At 43.5% G+C, this 25,136-nt stretch overlaps 1 protein-coding gene across 4 annotated transcripts in view; it reads right to left on the bottom strand.

The window, feature by feature from the left end:
- Nucleotides 1-13,297, bottom strand: part of POLE4 (DNA polymerase epsilon 4, accessory subunit) — a 66,634-nt gene extending 53,337 nt beyond the window's left edge. For all 4 annotated transcript variants that reach the window (XR_012323503.1, XM_073686374.1, XM_073686372.1 and 1 more), the window contains exons 1-2: nucleotides 13,015-13,297; nucleotides 635-719 (exon numbers count right to left, since the gene is read on the bottom strand). Coding sequence is in view for 3 of the 4 variants with exons in the window: in XM_073686374.1 (XP_073542475.1) it covers nucleotides 635-719; nucleotides 13,015-13,230 (301 nt within the window). In the remaining variant the exon portion in view is untranslated. The remainder of the gene's footprint in view (nucleotides 1-634; nucleotides 720-13,014) is intronic.
- Nucleotides 13,298-25,136: the final 11,839 nt, after the last annotated feature.

The raw sequence follows: 25,136 nt of genomic DNA on the forward strand, positions 1-25,136 counted from the left end.
GTCTCCTTAATTATGCGTCCTGGCTCCCCGGCATCTCGCGATGGTCTAAAAAGGACCTGCCATGACGTCATTTAGTCATGTGACAGGTCACGCGACCGCTGTAGTCAGCGGTCGCATGACCTGTCACATGACTAAATGACGTCATGGCAGGTCGTTTTAGACCATCGCGAGCTAAAGGGGAGACCGGAGAAGGAGATCGGGGGCCATCGGAAGGTGAGTATAATTTTTTTTTTTTTTTTTTTTACTTTTAACCTTTTTTTTTTTTTTTTTAAATTAACTTTGTCACACTATATAAAATTCATGCGGGTTGCATGGATTTATATAGTGTGACTAAGTTGTCAAGCACTTTTCCAAGTGATGCTAAAATAGCTTGGAAAGCGCTTGACAACCAGCAAGCGAAATCGCATGTACAAAACACGTGACAAACGCTTGTCCCTGGCTGAAAAAACACATGTAAAATCCGCATGCGTTTTTTTCTGCCAGGGAGATGCAGAAGCGATCAGGAAAAATCTGTAGCATTTCTGCATCGTGGGCACATAGCCTTAGTGACCAGTAACCTGCTATTCTGAGAAACAGGAACATTTCAGTATGCCTATAAAAATATAGGTGAAAAAAACAGGCAAAGAGTCCATACCCAGGTCCTTCCGCTGCAAAGTTTTCCTTTTTCCTCTTTGAGCATACACATATGCATCTTTTGCAATAGTTTCAATGAATAATTCCTGTAAAACAAAAACAAATTTACTTTTTTTTGGTTAAATCAAAGACATCCTCTGAACTTACACAAACATAAAACAGAAATACAAAAATACCACCAATATCACTAATCAAATCGCTCCACTTATAGAGTTAATAAGGTTTTCCGACAAACAAAATACATTTTAATCAATAAATCTTGGAATAACAATTTCCCCAATTGGATATGTTTAAATAAAATGTTCCTGTGCTGAGATGATCTTATAAATGTGCCCATGCTGTGTATTGTGTAATGGGCTGTGTCTCACAGTGCAGGAACATGGTCTGAAAAATTGGCAAAAATATACGAGGATTAAGCCAAGGATTATAGCCGGCTCTACTCAGCACTGCTGCATGTGATTGACAGGTGTCTCCCTTATGTATACAAGTACAGGAGCATTGTGGCATCTTAACCTCTTAACGACCGCCGATACGCATTAAAATTGTGGTCATTAAGGGGCCTTATTCCCTAATCGTCGTTTAAAAACTGCGAACGGGAATAAGTATGTAGCACTGCCCGTCGGCCTCAATTCCCGCAGGTGTCAGTTGTACATAACAGACACCCTGCGTTATCTGCCCCGACTGATTTTGTAACCAATCAGGGCCGATTAACCCCTTAAATACCGCTGTCAATCGCGACCGCTGTATTTAAATGGTTTCAAGGGGGTTACACGAAGTCCTTTGTAATCATCGGACCCCGAAATGAGAATCATGGGTGCCGATTGTTACCATGGTACCCGGGTGGTACAGGAGGCCTATGAGATCCATCTAAAAGCTTGGTCTCACAGGCTGACTCATTGAGACATTGCAGTCTCATGCACTGCAGTACTTGAGTACGAAAACCGTGACCAAAACAAAAGTTATATATGTCCCACAGTGGGACTTCGTGAAAAAATTAAATAAAAGATGTAAAAAAACAAAACAAAAGCACACAATTCACCTTAAGCCGTGTCGCCACTCAAAACACAGCGTTTGTGATAAAACAAAAAAAAAAAAAAAAAAAAGCACAATTTGTATCGCCGCATCGGGAACAGGCTATGACGAGCTCCATTAAAAAATAAATATGCCAAAAATTTCACTTTTTCATAACACTGACTCAAAAATGTGAATAAAAAGCGATCAAAAAGTCATGTTAAAAAAAAAAAAAAAAAAAAGCTAATATGGCTCATTCAACAAAAATAAAAAAGTTACAGCTCTCAAAATATAAAAAAAAAATCATTTTTGTAAAATATTGTTTTCAGTGTCTAAAAATAGCAAAGCGTAATAAAAACTATATCAACCTGGTATCGCAGTAATCAGTCTTCTCACTTTTACCGCACAGTGAAAGGTGCAAAATATATATATAAAAAAAAATAAAAAAACTAACTGAAATGGTGTTTTTTGTTCATGGTGTTTGAAAAAAAATGTTATGTAGCCCAAAATGGGACAAAAAAAAGAAAATCTGCAACTCGTTCCGCAAAAAAATAAGCTCTCAAACAGCTCTGTTCACCAAACAATAAAAAAAGTTACAGCTCTCAGAATATGGTTATAAAAAAAAAATAAAAAAAAATTTAAAAGCATTTTTATTGTGTGATAGGAGCAAAACCTAAAAAATAAAAACCTATGTAAATTTGGTATTGCTGTAATTGCACCAACCCAAAGAATAAATCTCATCACTTATACAGTGTAGTGAAAAGAGCAAAAATAAAAATAAGAGTTATTCATGTACTGTCTATTTGTTCATTCAACCTCACAAACCACTCACTTATGAGGCAGATGAAGGCACTTTGCATTGGTCTCTGTTCTGGCGGTGTCCCATCATTTCATGTATCTTTTTAGCGCACAAGTGTGGGTGACCACAGATCTGTGCACACCTAAAAAGATGGAACCCACCGGAGCAGAAGCCAAACGGACTCCAAAGTGTCTCCATCATGATAGGGTGGTTCCATTGAGGGTTTCATCTGAATCGCATTTTCTGTGGGCTTTACACAGAAACCCCGACACAAGTGCTCAGGTAGAACACAAGCTTGTGATCCCAGCCTTATTCTGGAAGAGTCAAATTATTTACCCCAAAATGTTACAAAAAAAAAACCAAAACCCTAATTTATCCTGTACAAAACCAGCCCCATTCAGGTCCGTTATCAGTCACTGGAACTATAGGCAGGGTTCCCACATTACTGGTAGAACAGACTCTGGAAAAGCGACATGGCTCCCGCCCCCTCGAATTCTGCGCTCCCAAATACAAATGCCCCACTGTGCCTAAACCGCAGTAAGCGGTCACACATTTGGCATTATTGTAGTGAGGGGAGAGCACTTAATTTATGGGGTGTCTCTCGCCAGAAGCACATGCTGGGCACAACGTATGGGGGCACAATGTATGGGTACTAAACTGGCATATTTGCAATTCTCCAGAAGAAAAGCCTGGTGGTTACAAAATAGTCACTGCAGCTATAGAATGTCACCTGCAGACTATTCTAGCAAAATCTGTGCTCCCGAAGCCAAATAGAACTCCTTCCTTTGACATGTTGCAAAAGACCCAATCGGGGTCGAAACGTTAGTCATTATTGGTCACGTTCACAAGAAGCACTTTATTATGATTTGAGATTTGCTCTGCACAGATAATCTGTAATGAAATTTGCATCACTCAAACCTAGAGAGTGCGGTTAAAATTCATTACTATATGGCCTAAGGGGTTGCATGCCCCATTGCACCAGCACCTAGAAAACCCGATTGTGTGCACGCCAATACTGGTAATGATATATCCAACATCATATAGGGCATCACCGCGTTCGTGAGAATTTGCGCAATAAATTATGGGGTCCAGTTTCACCCCTGTGTACCTGACAAATTGGCAGCAAATACTTACATTAATACCATTAAAATGTCATATTTCCACGCCTCAATGTTACAAAATTCTGTGCTGCACCCGTGGGTTCAAAATACTCACTACACCTCTAGATTAATTCCTTAGGGAGTGGAGTTTCCAATATGGCCTGGAGAAGGGGAGGTGGTTTCTCCCACTTCAGGGGTTCAACTAATGGCTACCCACAATCTATTCAAACGAAATCTGCGTTTTAAAAGCCAAGTAGCACTCCTTCCCATTTCCTCAAACAGTCTACAACCACATATGGGGTACTGCCACATTCAGGAGAAATTAAATTGTGGGGTCCAATGTCACCCGTTACCCCAAGTGTAAATTATACATTTGGTTCTAAAATAGTATTTTAGTGGAATTTTTTTTAATAAGGTTATATTCGTGAATCACCTGTGGGTTAAAAATGCTCCGTACACCTCTAGATTAATTCCTTAACCCCTTAACGGCCTTGGGCTTTCCCGTTTTCATTTTTTGCTCCCCTTCTTCCTAGAGCCAGAACTTTTTTATTTTTCGTTCAATATAGCCATGAGCTTATTTTTTGCAGGACGAGTTGTACTTTTGATTGACATCACTGGTTTTACCATATCATGTGCTGGAAAACGGGAAAAAAATTTCCAAGTGTTGTGAAATTGCAAAAAAAAAGCAATTTTATTTATTTTTTTTTTTACCCCGTTCACTGAATGACATTTTATTTTAAATGGGGCGATTTAAGCTTTTTAATATAAAAAAATTATTATTATTTTTTTTTTTTTTTACTTTTCACTCACTTCAATAGTCTATGGGAGACTAGAAGCAGCACTTGTCCTGTGCTACACAGGCAATGATCAGATCGCTTGTGTGTAGCAGATTTGCTCACGTGCTATGAGAGCCGACCACTAGGTGGCTCTCATAGCAATCTGGCAGTGACAACCACAGGGGTCTCCTGCAGAACCCAGGTTGTCATGCCAACCCATGATCATGTGACGGGGTCGCCGATGGGCGGGACCAATGAAGAGTTTCCCGGAAGCGCGAGTTGAGTGCCGCTGTCAGATTGACAGCGGTATTTAACTGGTTAACAGCGATCCACCCGCAGCTGTTGCGGGCACATGTCAGTTGCCATGTGCCCGGAAAGGTGGGGGCTCAGCGCCGGAGTCCGCACAAAACACGGGGATCTGACGTGGGGTGAATTATTATGCTCCACGTCAGAAAAGGGTTAACCTGAATGATCAGGCCAAATTTTTGGAATCGGACCAGTGTCACTTCATGTGCTAATAACTCTGGAACACTACAACGGATCCCAGTGATTCTGAGACTTTTTCGTGACATTGTACTTCATGGTAGTGGTAAAATTTGTTAGATAAGAGTTGCGTTTAATTATGAAAATATTGGAAGTTTTGTGACAATGTTGAAAATTTCGCAACTTTCAAACTTTTCATTCTTATGCCCATAAATCAGTTATGTCACACAATGGTTAACAAGTAACATTTACCTCATGTCTACTTTACATTTGCATTATTTTTTAAACATTTTTTTTTTGTTCAAAAGGTTATAAGTTGACCAGCGATTTCTCATTTTTCCAGCAAAATTTACAAACTTTTTTTCTTTTTTTGAGATCACATTACATTTGAAGCGACTTTGGTGGGCCTATATGACAGAAAATACCCAAATGTGACCATTCTAAAAACTGGGCACCTCAAGGTGCTCAAAACTACATTCAGAAGTTTAACCCTTTAGGTGCTTCACGGGAACTTTAGCAATGAGAAGGAAAAAATGAACATTTTTACTTTTTTTATCACAAAAATGTTACTTTAGCCCCTATTTTTTATTTTCACAAAGGTAACAGGAGAAAATAAACCCCAACATTCGTTCTGCAATTTCTCCTGAGTACGCCGATACCCTATTTGTGAGGGAGAAACACTGTTTGGGTAAACCGCAGGGTTCAGAAGGGAAGAAGCACCGTTTGACTTTTTGAACTCAATGGCTGGAATCTAGAGCGGACGCCATGTCGTGTTTTGGAGATTCCCTAATGTGCCTAAACAGTGGAACCCCCCCATCCTCTCCACACAAAGTGACCCCTTTTGGGAACCTAGACCCCTCAGGGAACTTCTCTAGATGTGTGGTGAGCACCTTAAACCCCCAGGTTCTTCACAGAAGTTTATAACAATTTTTTTTCCCTAAAAAATAAATTTTTTTCGTCCCAAATTTTTTATTTTCACAATAGTAACAAGAGAAATTGCACAACCATTTTTCAGTCCATTTTCTCCTGAGTACACCAATACCCCATTTGTGGGGTAAAACCACTGTCTGGGCGCAGAGCAAGGCTTGGAAATGAAGCAATGACGTTTTGGAACACAAACTTTGATGTAATGCTCTGCCGGTGTCTTGTTGCGTTTGGAGAGCCTCTGATGTGCCTAAACAGTGGAAACCCTCCAGTGACTCCATTTTAGAAACTACACCCATCAAGGATTTGATCCAGGGGTTTATTGAGCATTTTGAACCCACAGGTACTACACAGAATTTGATAACATTAGATCATTTTGAAAAATGTTCATTTTCTTCATCAAAATGTTTTAGCCCTAAATTTATAATTTTCATAATGGATAATAGGTGAATATGGACCCCATAATTTGTTACGCAATTCCTCCTGAACGAGATAAAACCCCATATGTGGTCAAAAACTTCTGTTTTGGTACATGGTAAGGCTAGGAAAGGAAAAGATTGTGGATGTCATGTCTCATTTGAAGAGCCCCTGGCATGCGAAAACAGCAGAAACCTCCCCGCCAAGTGACCCCATTTTGAATACCCTAGTGGCTTCAGTGCCCCGTTGGTGTGGTGCAGAAATTGAAGCAAGAGGTTATGCTACAAAATACTAAGTTATGGCATTGTAAGCAATGAATTACTCTATGTTGTGATCAATAAATAGTATATGCAAAACTTTTGGCAGTCAGTTTTCTGAAATTAAATAACCATACCTATATTCAAAAGCATTTTGGTTAAAATTAAGGTCTTGCATGACAACAACTTCAAGCACTTTCAGTTCATCACCAGGGAAATGACAATCACAACAACCAGACAGAAGAAATCACACTTTCAAAAGAAAAAAAAACTTTTGGTCATCACTGTATGTTTCATGGATGTCTGAATTTAGCCAACGGCTATATCACACATCTGTGTCCATTTTTGACATCCGTAAGTAACTGACCAATATTTTATCCATGTGGTATACTTTTTTTTTTTTTTCCAATCAGAGGCAGGTAAAGTGAACTTTTATTTCTCCATTAACGCAAAGGATTAATAATGGTTTAAAACACTGGAGTGCAAAGTATTTCTTCCATGTTTCATATGGATCCCCATAGACTCTAAACAATCACTCCTGCATTGTTTTTTTTTTTATTGCAGAGCTGGAGTTTTGCTACTAAACAAAGTCCCTGCACCTAGTATTATACTCACCAGTCACTGTCTTCACCCATCAGCGCTGCTCCAGTACCCCACCCATCTTGTGACCGCAACTTCCGACTGACCAGAAGTCAGTGGTAACTGTCGCATGCTCTGAATGCAAGTCTATGAGAGCCTTGTTCTGGCTCTACCAGAGCGATCTGGCAGGTCACACCTCGAAGACAACCGAAGCGGCACAGAGGACAATGACAGCGGGTAAGTACAGGGAACTTAGATTAGTGCGCTGCAATAAAAGAAAAAATACACGCTGGAGTGCTGCTTTATTGGCAGTGTCTGAAGGGCAACATGATTGAGAATAGCATATGCTGCGATCAGATTTTAAAACAGATGAGTGTTTGGATCACTTAAACTATGGGTCCATGTGCTGTCCAAGAAGAAAAAAAAAAACAAAACGATTAGCACATGGCCATCACACAGATCTGTATATGTAACCTAAGGCTGGATTCAGACGAGAATCTGAAAAACGTGTGTAGCCCCAGCCTAAGGGCTCATACTCATCGGCGAGAAAAATGGACTAATGCAATTTTATTAAAAAAAAAAAAAAATCAAATCGCAGCATGCTGTGTATCTCGGACGAGACTCGCCAACGCAAGTCAATGAGTGCGAGAAAAAAAAAAACAGACATACGGATGGTCCGTATGTCATCCAATTTTTACGGATACATTACCATTCTCTAGCACAGAACACTGTAAATGGTTTTGTAAATGATTGTAGAATAATAGTTGCAGAGAAAAAAACGCATTGCATACGGATGCTAAAAAATGCATTGTCCTCATGAAATTCGCATGACACTCGTCCGATTTTTTGGTCCAGATATCGGAACTATTTTTTTCACGCATACGAGCATGAGGAATTAAATGTTAGTATTGTGGCGTCACATCACAATGAGCTTGACTAGTCCAAGAGGAATGTGCTTAGTGCATACCAGCACAGAACATGGAGCTGTTATGACACCCACAGAGGTGCGATTGTCTTTTTTGCAGTGTCCCTCCACCTCCTACTAATATCCCGCAAATGTGTGATTATTCCTGTGACTTCTGCTTGTGTCACTACCATGGCATTACATTGGGCACACCTGAAGTCTGACAGACAGAGGAGATACACTATTTTGTTAGGCTATGTGCCCACGATGCAGAAATGTTCCGGATTTTTCCCTGAGTGTTTCTGCACCTCCCTGGCAGAAAAAGAAAAAACGCGTGCGGATTTTACATGCGTTTTTTTCAGCCAGGGACAAGCGTTTGTCACGCGTTTTGCACATGCGATTTCGCATGCGGGTTGTCAAGCGCTTTCCAAGCGATTTTAGCATCACTTGGAAAAGTGCTTGACAACTTGGTCACACTATATAAATCCATGCAACAAGCATGGATTTTATATAGTGTGACCAAGTTATTTATAAAATAAAAAAAAAAAGAATAAAAATGGTAAAATATATATATAAAAATCAAAAACATACTCCCCTTCCGATGGCCCCCGGTGTCTCGCGGTGGTGTAAAAGGACCTTCCATGAAGTCATTTAGTCATGTGACAGGTCACGAGACCGCCGACATCAGCAGTCGCGTGACCTGTCACATGACAGAATGACGACATGGAAGGTCCTTTTAAGCCATCGCAAGCCACCGGGGAGCCAAGACGTACCGGATAGAAAACCGCGAGCCATCAGAAGGTGTGTCGCTTATCCATGTTATGTAAATAAAAGCTTATAACCTGACGTTAAATTCATCCATTGGTTTTATAAATTACTCTTGAAAGCTGAAACCCTCCCAAATTTGGTTTAGGTTAATAGGAAAATAAATTGGCATCAATGCTGAACTATTGATAATTTTTAATGAACACAGAATGGTCAGATTTTGGCAAGACAAAAGTTTTGTCGCCTGGTCATATAATGCACCCAATCCTAGTTTACATCCTCACCAGTGCTCAGTAAATGATTGGTTAATTAGTGGGTGTGTATAAAAAGACCAAAGCCTTCATTATCAAGAGGCTGAAGACCAGATCCACTGCAGAGGTGGCTAGCACCTTTAATGTGTCTCAGCGTCAAGTACAAAGAATTAAAAAAAGATTTGAAGAGACTGGAGATGTGTTTGCCAAGCCCAGGTCTGGCAGACCCCGCAAACTGCTCGGGAGGAACGTTTGTTGGTTAGAAAGTCCTCTTCCACGGCAGCAGAGCTCCAACAGGCCTGGTCACCTCAAGTCCCTGTGTCAACTAGAACAGTTTGTAGGATTCTGTCTCGAAATGGCCTCCATGGTCGAATCAGTGCCCAGAAGTCAGCACTAAACAAAAGGAAAATAAAAAACTGTGTGGCATTTGCAAAGTCCCACAGCCTGCTAAACAGATGGACGCTGGAAAAGTGGCAGAAGGTGGATTTCTCTGATGAATCTTCAGTAGAATTACACACCAGCTGCCGCAAATACTGCAGAAGACCTACTGGAGCCCGTATGGATCCAAAATACACCCAGAAAACAGTTACATTTGGTGGTGGAAAGATCATTGTCTGGGGTTACATTCAGTATGGGGGTGTGCGAAACATTTGCAAGGTGGAAGGCAATATCAATGGCCTAAAATATCAAGAAGTATTAGCTACCTCTTACATTCCAAATCATAAAAGGGGTCAAATTCTGCAGCAGGATGGTGCTCCATCTCCTACATCCATCTCTACAACAAAGTTCCTCCAAGCAAAAAAGATCAAGGTGCTCAAGGACTGGCCAGCCCAGTCACCAGACATGAACATCATTGAGCATGTTTGGGGCAGGATGAAAGAGGAAGCTTGGAAGCCAAAACCAAAGAATCTAGATGACCTATGGGAGGCATGTAAGACGGCATTCTCTGCTATTCCTGAGGACTTCATTAATAAATTGTATGAATCATTGTTGAACCGCATGGATGCAGTCCTTCAAGCTCATGGAAGTCACACAAAATATTAAATATGACTCTAATAGCACCACAACTTCATTCACCAATGTTATGCAACATATATTTGTATTTTAAGATAATTATTTGTTTGAATATCACATTACTTTCTGTGGGCAACAAAACTTCAGTCTTGCCAAAATCTGACAATTCTGAAAACATAAAATGATCAATACTTCAGCATTGATGCCATTTTCTTAACCTAAACCAAATTTGGGAGGCTTTCAGCTTTCAAAAGAGTAATTTATAAAACCAATGGATGAACTTAACGTCAGGTTATAAGCTTTTATTTACATAACATGGATAAGCGACAACTTCTGTGAGGCTATGTGCCCACGTTGCGGACCTGAAGCATATTTTTTCCGCTTCTCCCTGGCGGGAAAATCGCATGCGGATATTACATGCGGTTTTCCCACCAGGTAGAAGCGTTTGTGAGGCGTCTTTGCATGCATTTCCGCATGCGGGTTATCAAGCACTTCTCCAAGTGATTTAAGCATCACTTGGAAAAGTGCTTGACAACTTGTTCACACTATATAAATCCATGCAACCGGCATGGATTTATATAGTGTGACCAGTAATAGTTAAAAAAAAAAAAAAAAAAGAATCAGAATGGTAAAAAATAAAAAAATAAAGTTTATACTCACCTACCGATGCATTCTCAGCCCCGTCCGGAGTCTTGAGCGGCTCACGCTGTTGTGTGCAGGACCTGCGGTGACGTCATTGAGTCATGTGGTGGGTCACATGACTCAATGACGTGGCAGGTCCTTCAGACAACAGCGTGACGGAGGGAAAACATCAGAAGATAAGTATAAACTTTATTTTTTCTTTTTTTTTACAGGTTCTTTGGTACCCAGGTCTGGAGGAGAGTCTCCTCTCCTCCAGACCTGGGTACCATCCGCACATTGATTCCGCTGCGCTTCCGCAAAATTAATGAACATGCTGCGGATTTTTGACCGCAGCATATTCGCTGCGGAAAAATCCGCAGCATGGGCATTGACATTGCGGAATGCCATTGGGGACCATGGGGTGCGGATATACATGCGTTTTACAAGCGTTTACGCTGCGGAAATTCCGCAGCATATACGCTTGAAAAACGCTACGTGGGCACACAGCCTCAGGGAGTGTAATGTGTTTTTTTATTTTAAATTTTTTATTTATTTATTTATTTTTATACAGGTAATATGGTAGCCACTGGATGAGAGTCTCCTCCACATGTAGTCATTTTCCGTTTTTTTTGCATTTTCGTTTTTTGCTCCCCTTGTTCCCATAGCGTTTTTATTTTTTGGTCAATATGGCCATGTGAGGGCTTATTTTTTGCAGGACGAGTTGTACTTTTTAAATTGCAAAAAAAAAAATGCAATTCCACGGTTTGTATTTTTTTTTCTTTCCACGTTCACTGAATGCTAAAACTGACCTGCCATTATTATTCTCCAGGTCATTACAAGTTCGTTGACACCAAACATGTATAAGTTCTCTCTTACTTAGGTGGTGAAAAAAAAATTCCAAGGTTTGGTAAATAAAGTAAAAAAAAAAAAACACCATTTTCCGAGACCCATAGCGTCTCCATTTTTCAGGATCTGGGGCCGGGTGAGGGCTTATTTTTTGCGCGCCGGGCTGACGTTTTTATTGATACCATTTTGGGGTAGATCCGATGTTTTGATCGCCCGTTATTGCAATGTTGCGGCAACCAAAAAACTTAATTCTGGCGTTTGGAATTTTTTTCTCGTTACGCCGTTTACCGATCAAATTAGTTCTTTTCTTATATTGATAGATTGGGCGATTCTGCATGTGGTGATACCAAATATGTGTATGTGGGGTTTATTTTTATTATTTTATTTTGAATGGGGCATATATGTATATATTTTTTTAACACTTCTTGCATGCTTCTATAGTCTAGAAGCAGCAACTGTCCGATTGCCTCTGCTACATAGAGGTGATGAGCAGATCACCTCTATGTAGCAGAAATGCTCCTGTGCTATCAGCGCCGACCACTAGGTGGTGCTCATAGCAATCTTTACATGACCACCACTGGGGTCTGCTGCAGACCCAGGTTTATCATGCCCACCCATCAGTGACCCGCGATCACGTGACTGAGTCACCGATAGGCAGAGATTGACAGCAGCATTTAAATAGTTAACAGCCACAGTTGAATCGCGATTCCACCCGCGGCTGTTGCAGGCACATGTCAGCTGTAATAATCAGCTGACATGTGCCTGGTGAACCGGCCTTTCCGACGTGGTGTGTACTATTACTGACCACATCGGAAAGGGGTTAAGTGATTCAATGCAAGTCAATGGCGGCGAAAATGCCGTGATTCTGCAAAATAATTGGTAGTGGTGCGGATTTTCCCGCAATGATTATCCACAGCATGTGCGCAGCACATGCGGATTATCATTGGAGAACATAGACCTAGTATTAACAAGCGTTTCTGCGGTGGAATTGCTGCTGTGGAAACACTTAAAAAAAATGCACAGTGGGCACACAGCCTAAAAGTGCTGGGGCAGACATGGGCTGCGGTCTATAGTGTGTGTGCTGTGAGCACGGGCTCGGTCTGTCAGACTGCATGAATGCACAATGACGCCATGGCAGTGGCACATAGGCAGAAGGTCACTGTGCGTGCCTGAAGTCATAACCACAGGTATGCCAGATTTCAGGAGACACCACATCCACACCGCTGTGGGCGATATCACCTTGATGCACTGGCCCGCACTAAGCGCACACCTTCTGGACTACATCAGCTGAACCTGGCTCCACTACATTACAGACTTCATTTTACCATTGCACTGGGAACTTGGCCTAAATATTGGGATAGCCAGAAATCAGGTAAATGACACTGCAACGCTCCAGCAATTGGGTGCAACTTCTGCGAGCAGAGTCCCTTAATATAACACTTTCACCTATAAATGCCACCATAAGCCTGTGGTAAATACCACCCGTCCAGCCTATGTGCCAGGGAAACAAGACTGATACAGGACATGTGTGGTGCTGCTGATCACAATGGCCATACACGCCGCTCACACCACAGGACACGACGAATCCTACACAGGGAGGCGAGCACTGCACAGCGCCAACACCGGGGTCTCACCGCGGCCTTGCTGATCGCAAACACAGCCTCCTGACTGGCTAGAGACACATCCGGGTCCGACTTCATGAGCGACTTTATCCGAGACATTGGAAGTTTCGCAAGCTTCAGCGAGGCCGCTGGCTGTGCTGGCGGCGGCGGAGCGTTCTCGGGTTGCTTGCTCTCACCAGCCCCAGGCTGAGCGGCGCCGCACGCCATCACCTCCTCCTCAGCAGCCATGAAGAGAAGAGGCGAGCGCAGCACAGAAGAGCGCGGGAAAGGATCACGTGATCATGTAGGTTCGGGGGTTAGTAAGAAAGGTTTCCTATTGGTGAGGGTGACATCCGGGTCCTCAGCAGTGTAATACTGCGCGTCTTGTTCCAGCTCAGAGAGCAGACTGCCCGTCAGGTCTCACCATGAATGATACAGGATACAGGCTGGCAATGTCTGTCATGTACATGGAGGGGAATGAACGTCTGCACTGCTACCATGGTTGTTGTAGTTCCCCAGAATTCTGTTCGTATGGGCTTGTGAAATGCATTGCTAATTAACCCCTTTACCCCCGAGGGTGGTTTGCACGTTAATGACCCGGCCAATTTTTACAATTCTGACCACTGTCACTTTATGAGGTAATTACTCTGGAACGCTTCAACGGATCCCCCTGATTCTGAGATTGTTTTTTCGTGACATATTGTACTTCATGATAGTGGTAAAATTTCTTTGATATCACTTGAGTTTATTTGTGAAAAAAACGGAAATTTAGCGAAAAGTTTCAATATTTGAATTTTTATTTTATTAAATCAGAGCGATATGTCACACAAAAGAGTTAATAAATAACATTTCCCACATGTCTACTTTACATCAGCACAATTTTGGAACCAACATTTTTTTTCTATTAGGGAGCTATGAGGGTTAAAAGTTGAACGTCATGGCAACATCCGGGAAGCCGCGGCAGACAGCGTTGGAGGAGAGGTAATTATATCGATCACCTCCCCTTGCCACCACAATGCTGCAGTGCGTCTCTTAAGTCCCAGAGCGCAGGTACGTATTAGTACGTCATGGGCTTTTAAGGGGTTAAAGGGAAGGTGCCATCAAAAAAAAAAAAAAAAATCAACAAATTAGAAAAAAAAGTAAAGTATTAATGATTTAATTTTTTGAAAAAATATAATTTGTTTTTAATGGCGTAAAATATGAAAACTAAAAAAAAGTTTGATATTTTCAGCTTTAAACACTAGGGGGATCAGCTGCTGAAATTTAAGGTTGGGGGCAGACGGGGCATCTGGCCCAGACAAAGCCTGCAGGGGGGCGCAGTCCAGCCGCCTATTGCGGCGTCCGAAGTGTCTAACCCTGGTGGCTGCATTTTGCCGGCTGACAGCTGGCTCAGAGAAGGTGCAGTGCGCCGGCTCTCAGTGATCAATTGTACTCGCGTCTTTCAGGTGTGAGTACAATTGAAGCTCTGACCGTCGGCTCAGAGCGATGTCAGCAGCGTGCTCAGGACATGTGATCACGCTGCTGACGTTATTTGCTGACACGCAGTGGTGTGAAGAACATACAGGTGCATCTCACTAAATTAGAATATCATAAAAAATTTATTTCAGTTCTTCAATACAAAAAGTGAAACTCATATATCATATAGAGTAATTACAAACAGTGATCTATTGCAAGTGTTTATTTCTGTTAATGTTGATGATTATGGTTTACAGCCAATGAAAACACAAAAGTCATTATCTCACTAAATTAGAATACTTTATAACAACAGCTTGAAAAATGATTTTAAAATCCGAAATCTTGGCCTACTGAAATGTATGTTCAGTAAATGCACTCAATACTTGGTCGGGGCTCCTTTTGCATCAATTACTGCATCAGTGCGGCATGGCATGGAGGCGATCAGCCTGTGGCACTGCTGAGGTGTTATGGAAGCCCAGGTTGCTTTGATAGCATCCTTCAGCTCGTCTGCATTGTTGAGTCTGGTGTCTCATCTTCCTCTTGACAATACCCCATAGCTATGGGGTTAAGGTCTGGCGAGTTTGCTGGCCAATCAAGCACAGTGATACTGTTGGTTTTAAACCAGGTATTGGTACTTTTGGCAGTGTGGACAGGTGCCAAGTCCTGCTGGAGAATGAAATTTCCATCTCCAAAAAGCTTGTCGGCAGAGGGAAGCATGAAGTGCTCTAAAATTTCCTGGTAGACGGCTGCGCTGACTTTGGTCTTGATAAAACACAGTGGACCTACACCAGCAGATGACATGGCTCCCCAAACCATCACTGATTGGCTCCCACTCCTGAGAAAAAATACTGACCAAATACTGATAGTGGGGCTGTGGCGTCAGGATTCAGCGATGATTGCTGGTTCCAGCAGTCATCACTAGAGATGAGCGGTGTTCGACTAGAACTGTTCGCCAATCTCAAATTCGAGCTGTTTTGGGCGGTGTTCGAGTTGTTCGACGAACCCGAACGATTTGCAAAAAATTCGGCTGTTCGAGGTTATGTTCGATAACTGTTCGTGCACCAAAAGCGTGTCCTGCATGTCTGGCGCTATTTAGAGCACCAATCATGCAGGGATTGTCTGCCACTCACTGTAATGCCACAGCCATGGTGGTTGTGGCATTACAGTGATTGCCCAAATCGATGGGAACAGTGCCAACAGTGAAACATGAAAAGCCGGCAATTCAGCAGCGGCATACACTGGTACCCGACAATTTAGAACCGAAAGAATAGAGCTTCACACATAGATTAGATAGATATAAACATGTCAGCCACATATATACAAAGTACAGTGAAAGTGCTGCTTACTGTACTTGTCATTTAGCGTAAAGGATTTATCAAAAAAAATAATAGTGTTTTCATGCACCGTCTCTTTAAGAAAGCCGGCCGGCAATTCAGCATCTGTACCCGACAATTTAGAATAGAAGGAATAGAGAATCACACATAGATTAGATAGATAGAAACATGTCAGTCACATATATATGAAGTACAGTGATAGTGTTGGTTACTGTACTTGTCATTTAGTATTAAAATAAAGGATTTATTATTAAAAAAATTGGCGTGGGGTTCCCCTTAATTTTAGGCTCTAGCGGAGGTTAAGCAGACAGCTGGGGCAGATGTTTGAAGCCTGGGAAGGGGGTAATACCCACGGAGCTTCCCAGGCTACTAATATCAGCCCCCAGCTGAATACATAGCCTTTACTAGCTATTAAAATGGGGGACCCCACCCAAAAAAATGACGTGGGGTCCCCCGTAATTTAATAGCTAGCAAAGGCTAGGCAGACAGCTGGGGGCTGATATTAATAGCCCAAGAAGGGAGCCATGAATATTGGCCCCCTCCCAGGCTAGAAACACCAGCCGTCAGCCGCCCCAGAAATGGCGCATTCATAGGATGCGCCAATTCTGGCACTTAGCCTCGCTCTTCCACGCTGCCCTGGTGCGGTGGCAGGGGGTAATAGGGCTGGGGTTGATGTCAGCTTATAATGCCAGCTGACATCAAGCCCAGGTTAGTAATGGAGAGGCGTCTATAAGACACCCCCATTACTAACCCCATAGTCAAAGTTAAAAAAAACACAAACACCCAGAATAAAGTCCTTTAATTGAAATAAAGACACAATTCTTTATTGTTCTAAATTAAACCATACTTACCGTCACGCCCATTCCAGCTGAAGCCAACGATCTCCTGTAATAAAAATAAAATAATAAAGCAACCTCATCCTTACCTTTCCATGGTTCCCATGACAGCTTCAGCTCTGCTACATCGAGATGACAGGCTGGACCGCAGCAGAACGCCGCCATCCAGCCTGTCATCCCGCAGACACTGAGAAGAGCAGGCTTGCTTGCGCTCCACATTGTCTCTCTGTGACGGCATAAAGATGAGCCGAGGTCATGTCCAATGAACTCGGCTCACCTCATGCACGTCACTGACAGCGTGGGAGAATTCTCACGCTGAAGCGCTGAGTGCAGGAGAATTTTCCCACGCTGTCAGTGAGCTGCATGAGGTGAGCTGAGTTCATTGGACATGAGCTCACCTCATGCACGTCACTGACAGCGTGGGAGAATTCTCCTGCACTCAGCACTTCAGCGTGAGAATTTTCCCACGCTGTCAGTGACGTGCATGAGGTGAGCCGAGTTCATTGGACATGACCTCGGCTCATCTGGATGCCGTCACAGCGAGACACTGAGGAGCGCAAGCATGCCTGCTCTTCTCAGTGTCTGCGGCATGACAGGCTGGATGGCAGCGTTCTGCTGCGGTCCAGCCTGTCATCTCGATGTAGCAGAGCTGAAGCTGTCGTGGGAACCATGGAAAGGTAAGGATGAGGTTGCTTTATTATTTTTCTTTTATTGCAGGAGATCGTTGGCTTCAGCTGGAATGGGCGTGATGGTAAGTATAGTTTAATTTAGAACAATAAAGAATTGTGTGTTTATTTCAATTAAAGGACTTTATTCTGGGTGTTGTGTTTTTTTTAAATACTTTACTAGAAATTCATGGCGGTCATGTCTAATACTGGCGTGACCCCATGAATTTTGGGCTTGGGGCCAGCTGATAATACCAAGCTGGCCCTAACCCCTTTATTACCCAGTGAGCCACCGCACCAGGGCCCTGGATGAGTTGGGTACAGCGCCAGAAGATGGCGCTTCTATGAACGCGCCATTTTCCGGGGTGGCTGCGGACTGCAATTTGCAGCGGGGGGGGCCCAGAAAGCTTGGGCCTCCCTGCGCTGCAGATTCCAGCCCCCAGCTGCCTAGTTGTACCTGGCTGGACACAAAAATAGGGCGAAGCCCCACGTATTTTTTTTTTTATTATTTCATGAAATTCATGAAATAATTAAGAAAAAAAGGCCTTCCCTATATTGTTGTGTCCGGCCAGGTACAAATAGTCAGCTGGTGGTTGGGGGCAGCCCGTTCCTGCCTGCTGTACCTGGCTGGACACAAATATAGTGCGAAGCCCCACTTCAATTTTTTTAAATTATTTCAGGAAATTCATGAAATAATTAAAAAAAAATTGACGTGGGGCTTCGCACTATATTTGTGTCCAGTCAGGTGCAGCAGGCAGGAACGGGCTGCCCCCAACCACCAGCTGCCTATTTGTACCTGGCCGGACACAACAATATAGGGAAGCCCTTTTTTTCTTAATTATTTCATGAAATAATTTAAAGAAAATTGACGTGGGGCTTCGCCCTGTTTTTGTGTCCAGCCAGGTACAACTATGCAGCTGGGGGCTGGAATCCGCAGCGCAGGGAGGCCCAAGCTTTCTGGGCCACCCCCGCTGCAAATTGCAGTCCGTAGCCACCCCGGAAAATGGCGCGTTCATAGAAGCGCCATCTTCTGGCGCTGTACCCAACTCATCCAGGGCCCTGATGCGGTGGCTCACTGGGTAATAAAGGGGTTAGGGCCAGCTTGGCATTATCAGCTGGCCCTAAGCCCAAAATTCATGGGGTCACGCCAATATTAGACATGACCACCATGAATTTTTAGTAAAGTATTTAAAAAAAACACAACACCCAGAAAAAAGTCCTTTAATTGAAATAAACACACAATTCTTTATTGTTCTAAATTAAACCATACTTACCATCACACCCATTCCAGCTGAAGCCAACGATCTCCTGAAATAAAAGAAAAATAATAAAGCAACATCATCCTTACCTTTCCGTGGTTCCCATGACAGCTTCAGCTCTGCTACATCGAGATGACAGGCTGGACCGCAGCAGAACGCTGCCATCCAGCCTGTCATCCCGCAGACACTGAGAAGCGCAGTCTTGCTTGCGCTCCACAGTGTCTCTCTGTGAGGGCATCCAGATGAGCCGAGTTAATGTCCAATGAACTCGGCTCACCTCATGCACGTCACTGACAGCGTGGGAAAATTCTCCTGCACTCAGCGCTTCAGCGTGGGAGAATTCTCACACTGAAGCGCTGAGTGCAGGAGAATTCTCCCACGCTGTCAGTGACGTGCAGGAGGTGAGCTGAGTTCATTGGACATGAGCTCACCTTATGCACGTCACTGACAGCGTGGGAGAATTCTCCTGCACTCAGCGCTTCAGCGTGAGAATTTTCCCACGCTGTCAGTGACGTGCATGAGGTGCGCCGAGTTCATTGGACATGAACTGGTCTCATCTTTATGCCGTCACAGTCAGACACTGCAGAGCGCAAGCAAGCCTGCGCTTCTCAGTGTCTGCGGGATAACAGGCTGGATGGCGGCGTTCTGCTGCGGTCCAGCCTGTCATCTCGATGTAGCAGAGCTGAAGCTGTCGTGGGAACCATGGAAAGGTAAGGATGATGTTGCTTTATTATTTTTCTTTTATTGCAGGAGATCGTTGGCTTCAGCTGGAATGGGCGTGATGGTAAGTATGGTTTAATTTAGAACAATAAAGGATTGTGTCTTTATTTCAATTAAAGGACTTTATTCTGGGTATTTGTGTTTTCTTTTAACTTTGACTATGGGGTTAGTAATGGGGGTGTCTTATAGACGCCTCTCCATTACTAACCTGGGCTTGATGTCAGCTGGCATTATAAGCTGACATCAATCCCAGCCCTATTACCCCCTGCCACCGCTACAGGGCAGCGTGGAAGAGCGAGGCTAAGTGCCAGAATTGGCGCATCCTATGAATGCGCCATTTCTGGGGCGGCTGACGGCTGGTGTTTCTAGCCTGGGAGGGGGCCAATATTCATGGCACCCTTCCTGGGCTATTAATATCAGCCCCCAGCTGTCTGCCTAGCCTTTGCTAGCTATTAAATTAGGGGGGACCCCACGTCATTTTTTTGGGGGGGTCCCCCATTTTAATAGCTAGTAAAGGCTATGTATTCAGCTGGGGGCTCATATTAGTAGCCTGGGAAGCTCCGTGGGTATTACCCCCTTCCCAGGCTTCAAACATCTGCCCCAGCTGTCTGCTTAACCTCCGCTAGAGACTAAAATTAAGGGGAACCCCACGCCAATTTTTTTTTTAATAATAAATCCTTTATTTTAATACTAAATGACAAGTACAGTAACCAACACTATCACTGTACTTCATATATATGTGACTGACATGTTTCTATCTATCTAATCTATGTGTGAAGCTCTATTCTGTCTGTTCTAAATTGTCGGGTACAGATGCTGAATTGCCGGCCGGCTTTTTTAAAGAGACAGTGCATGAAAACACTATTATATTTTTTAATAAATCCTTTACACTAAATGACAAGTACAGTAAGCAACACTATCACTGTACTTCATATATATGTGACTGACATGTTTCTATCTATCTAATCTATGTGTGAGGCTCTATTCCTTCTTGTCTAAATTGTCGGGTACCGGTGTATGCCGCTGCTGAATTGCCGGCCGGCTTTTTTAAAGAAAGCGTCTTCTGAGCAGTTTGTCAGCTTTTGGACACCTTTGAAGGTGTTTTCTATGTGTTTCTATGTGTTTTTGTTTGCCTGCCATTGGTTTTAACGGTGTTCGACGGTGTTCTAAGGTGTTCGACGAACAGTTCGACGAACAGTTCCTCGAACATCCCGGTGTTCGACGAACCGAACCCGAACACTACGGGGGTGGCTCAACACTAGTCATCACATAGCCACTTCACTCATATGCGATTTTCATACTATGGCTGTGTGCCCACGTAGCATTTTTCAAGCATATATGCTGCGGAATTTCCGCAGCGTAAACGCTTGAAAAACGCATGTATATCCACACCCCATGGTCCCCAATGGGATTCCGCAAGTTCTATGCACATGCTGCGGATTTTTCCGCAGCGTTTATGCCGCGTTCAAAAATCCGCAGCATGTCATTTAATTTTGCGTTTCCGCAAGCGGAATTGCCTTTGTCCAATGCATAAAAAACGCAAGGCAATTCCGCATGTGGAAAACGCGTGATAAACGCGCGATAAACGCGTGCGGAATTCCGCATGCGTTTTTCCGGGAGAGGACTTGCATTTATGCAGCAGAAATTTTCTGCTTCATAAATGCAACGTGGGCACATAGCCTTACGGTCACGTGACAATTAGCTTCTCTTACTGCTTCTCAGTTTTTCACTGAGCAATTGAGAGAATTAGGCCGGTGTCACACTACTGTACACCACGGCTTAGTGCTATGCGATAAAGCATCGCATAGCACTCGGCCCAGTGTTACTCTATGGGCCAGCTCAGATCAGCGATTATTTTCTCATGCCGATTCGGCATGAAAGAACTATAGCAGCATGCTGCGATTTGCAGCAAGACTCGATTCACAAGCACCCTTACAAGTCTATGGGTGCGAGTGAAACATCGGAATGCGGACAGATGTCATCCCAGTGCAGTCCGATATACGCCGATTCATGCCATGGAGGAGATGGGGAAATTACTTTCTTGCATCGGACGCCATACGCTAGTGTGATTCCGGCCTTAGGGAGAGCAGGTAGTCGGCACGTGACTAAGTGTGCAAATCACATTTGTCTTTGGTGGGGGGTGGGGACAAACTGAATTCTTTCCCCGGGTGACAGGAAACCTACATACACCGCTGTATAGATAGATAATACAGATAAATAGAGATAGATAGACACAGGTGCGGATAGATAGACACCAGGGCCCAGAGGTGCAGGGGGCCCTTGCTGGGCGGCTAATAATGAGTGCAATCTGGCATGTTTCTCGGAGCCAGAGGATACGGGGAGCCCATGGCCAGATTGTCCTCATCACGTGAGGCAGACGGGGAGCGATCCCTGCTGCTGCGCTGCCTACAGGTGAGAATGTCAGCGGTGCTGCAGGAACACGTCTGGGGATGGTGGGGGAGAACAAGGATAGGGTTGGAGGAGAACAAAGATGTGGGTGGTGGGGGAGAACAATGATGGGGGTGGTGGAGAACTCCCGCGGAGATGCGTGCAGAGTGTACTTTTTAATCTCACGTACTTTGTATGGTCAACAACGACACCTTTTCTCACTTTTCTTCTCTCTCTTATACCAATTTAATTTGGTGTGGCGTTTTCAATTTTGTCTTGAAACCCAACCACTACTCACAGATCACAGATAATCTCTAGAAATAGGCTCGAAGTTATAGTAATAATCTATTAAAATCATGCCATATCCTATCTTCATGGTCTGATCACAACTCTATTTAGTTGGTCTTCAATAGCGATGTACAGTTCCTAGATGTTTAGGTTCAGCCGGACTTTATAAAAAGTCCGGTTCGGGACCCGAAATTGACCCGAACTTGACCCCAAACCCCATATAAGTCAATGGGTACCCGAATTTCAGTGCTGTAAAATTGCTGTAAAATGGTAGGAGTAAGGGCTAGGGGGCTGCAAAAGGAAGAAAAATGGGGGTAAGAGCAGGAAATTGGCCTGCAAACAAATGTGGATAGGGAAATGATTTAAAGGGGTTCTGTCACCATAGCAACCAAGGTAAAATAGGAAGTAAATGAATAATATGAACATTTTAACAGTGCCCTCACAGAGAGTGAGGCTTGCTACCGCCAGTCCAGTTAAAAATGTCTCCCACGAGCATGGGGCACCGTAACCCTACAGAAGCAACTTACAAATTTTACCCACAGAGCATGGGGCACAGTACCCCGACAGCTCAAAAATGTCAGCTCCTATAGCGTACGTTACAAATGCCGCCAAAAAGCTGTTATTATGATCTTGGATTGAGCTGGCCGTCCGCCACGAGGCTTGTTATTGACAGTCCAGTTAAAAATTTCACCCACAGAGCATGTTTTCACATTTCCCCCACAGAAGCTGATAACAAATTTCACCCACAGAGCATGGGGCACAGTAAGGCTGTGTGCCCACGATGCGTTTTTGGTACGTATTTTGGTGCGTATTTGCAGCACGTAAACGCTCCAGAAACGCATTGCATACCTTATCCCATGACTTCCTATGACATTCTGCAAGTTCTGTCCACATGGTCCGTATTTTTTCTGCGCAGATTTTACTCGCAGAAAAAATACGGACATGACCAATTCTTGTGTGTTTCTGCATGCGTATTTGCCTATACAATGCATTGGAAAAGCGCATGCAAATACGTATATTTCTGCCAAGGAGATGCAGAAATGCTCAGGAAAATTTCTGCATCGTGGGCTCTAAGCCTAACCCCACAGAAGCTGATAACAAATTTCACCCACAGAGTATGTTTTCACATTTCCCCCCGAGAAGTTGATAACAAATTTCACCCACAAAAGCTAATAACAAATTTCACCCACAGATCATGTTTTCACATTTCACCCACAGAAGCTGATAACAAATTTCACCCACAGAGCATGGGGCACAGTAACCCCACAGAAGCTGATAACAAATTTCACCCACAGAGCATGTTTTCACATTTCCCCCAGAGAAGCTGATTAAAAAATTCACACCCAGACAGTAGGGCCCTGTAACCAGACAGGCAGGGTTGTAGAATACACGCAGCGGCTTAAAGGCACAGTACTCCGATAGATATGGGTTAAAGAATACACACAGCTGCTGTTGGCACAGTACCCCCACAGAAACTGATACCAAATTTCACCCACTGAACATGGGGCACAGTACCCCCACAGAAACTGATACCAAATTTCGCCCACTGAACATGGGGCACAGTACCCCCACAGAAGCTGATAACAAATTTCACCCATAGAGCATGTTTTCACATTTCCTCCACAGAAACTGATAAATTTCACCCACAGAGCATGGGACACAGTACCCCCACAGAAGCTGATAACAAATTCCACCCATATAGCATGTTTTCACATTTCCCCCACAAAAGCTAAAACAAATTTTACCAACAGAGCATGTTTTCATATTTCCTCCACAGAAGCTGATAAATTTCACTCACAGAGCATGGGGCACAGTACCCCCAGAGAACCGGATAACAAATTTCACCCACAGAGCATGTTTTCACATTTCCCCCACAGAAGCTGATAGCAAATTTCTCCCACAGAGCATGGGACACACAACCTTCACAGAAGCTGATAAGAAATTTTACCCACAGAGAATATTTTCACATTTCTCCCAGAGAAGCTGTTTTAAAAAAAAATCACACCCAGACAATGGGACTCAGTACCACCATAGGCAGGTTTGCCGCACAGTGGCTTAAAGGCACAGTACTCCAACAGATATGGGTTAAAGAATACACACAGTGGCTTTTGGCACGGTACTATCACAGACATGGTTGCACAAGAGTAGAAAAATATGTTTAGATGCACATCACTCCCACTAACACAGTTGAAGATCATAAAAACTTTTGGTTATGCACGGTACTATCACAGAAACTGGTGCAGAGTACAGATAAAGAGTGTTTTTGGAAAACTGTGCACACGCAAAACCTCACTACAGCTGTGTCGTGTCCCTATGCTAAGCATAGCCGAAATAAAATATGAGAATCTTGAACTAGCATGAACAGGTCCAAGTGGAGGAGGAGGTGGATGTGGCGGTATAGGTAGAAGAGGCAGGGCAGCACAGTGGCTCAGTGGTTAGCACTGCAACTTTGCACTGCTGGGGTCCTGAGTTCAATCCCAACCAAGGACAACATCTGCAAGGACTTTGTATGTTCTCCCTGTGTTTGTGTGGGTTTTCCTCTGGGTACTCTGTTTTTTTTCCCACACTCCAAAGACATACTGACAGGGTAATTAGATTGTGAGCTCCAATGGGAACAGTGCCGATAATGTCTGTAAAGCACTGTGGAATCATTAGCGCTATATAAGTGAGTAAAATAAATAGTCAAAGGAGGAGTAATCTAACACTGTTTTTGGGGGGTTATTTTTTTTCTTTTTGTTATGGAAATGACTTAAAACAACCTAGAATTTACAAAACTAAAACTAGCAATCTACTGTAGAACCACGAGGCTTAGGTCCAAGTGGAGGAAGAGGTGGACAAGCCGGTATGGGTGGAAAGGACAAGGGAGGAATAATACAACACTGTTTTCTTTTTCTTTTTTTAGGGAACTGGCTTCAAAGAACATAAAATGATCCCAAAATAAACTAACAAGCTACAACCAGGTGGCGGAGGTCCAACTGGAGGAGGTGGAGGTGGAAGAGGTGGACGTGGCGGTGTAAGTGTAGATGGAAGAGGTGGAGGAGAAGGATGTAGCCAAGACAGTTTTTTTGGGAGGATTCACAGAAATTAAACAAATGGCAAATAGAGTTGAAGACTTGCTGGATGCGACTGTTTAAGTCATCCAAAGGTATAGATAGACAAGTCCTGTGGATCCATTCATTTTAAGGCATGTTACATTCCCCACGTTGGCTG

This window comes from Phyllobates terribilis, unplaced genomic scaffold (assembly GCF_046119375.1).
Source record: "Phyllobates terribilis strain yellow unplaced genomic scaffold, ASM4611937v1 Scaffold_1__5_contigs__length_1240528914, whole genome shotgun sequence".
Classification (NCBI taxonomy): Eukaryota; Metazoa; Chordata; class Amphibia; order Anura; family Dendrobatidae; genus Phyllobates; species Phyllobates terribilis.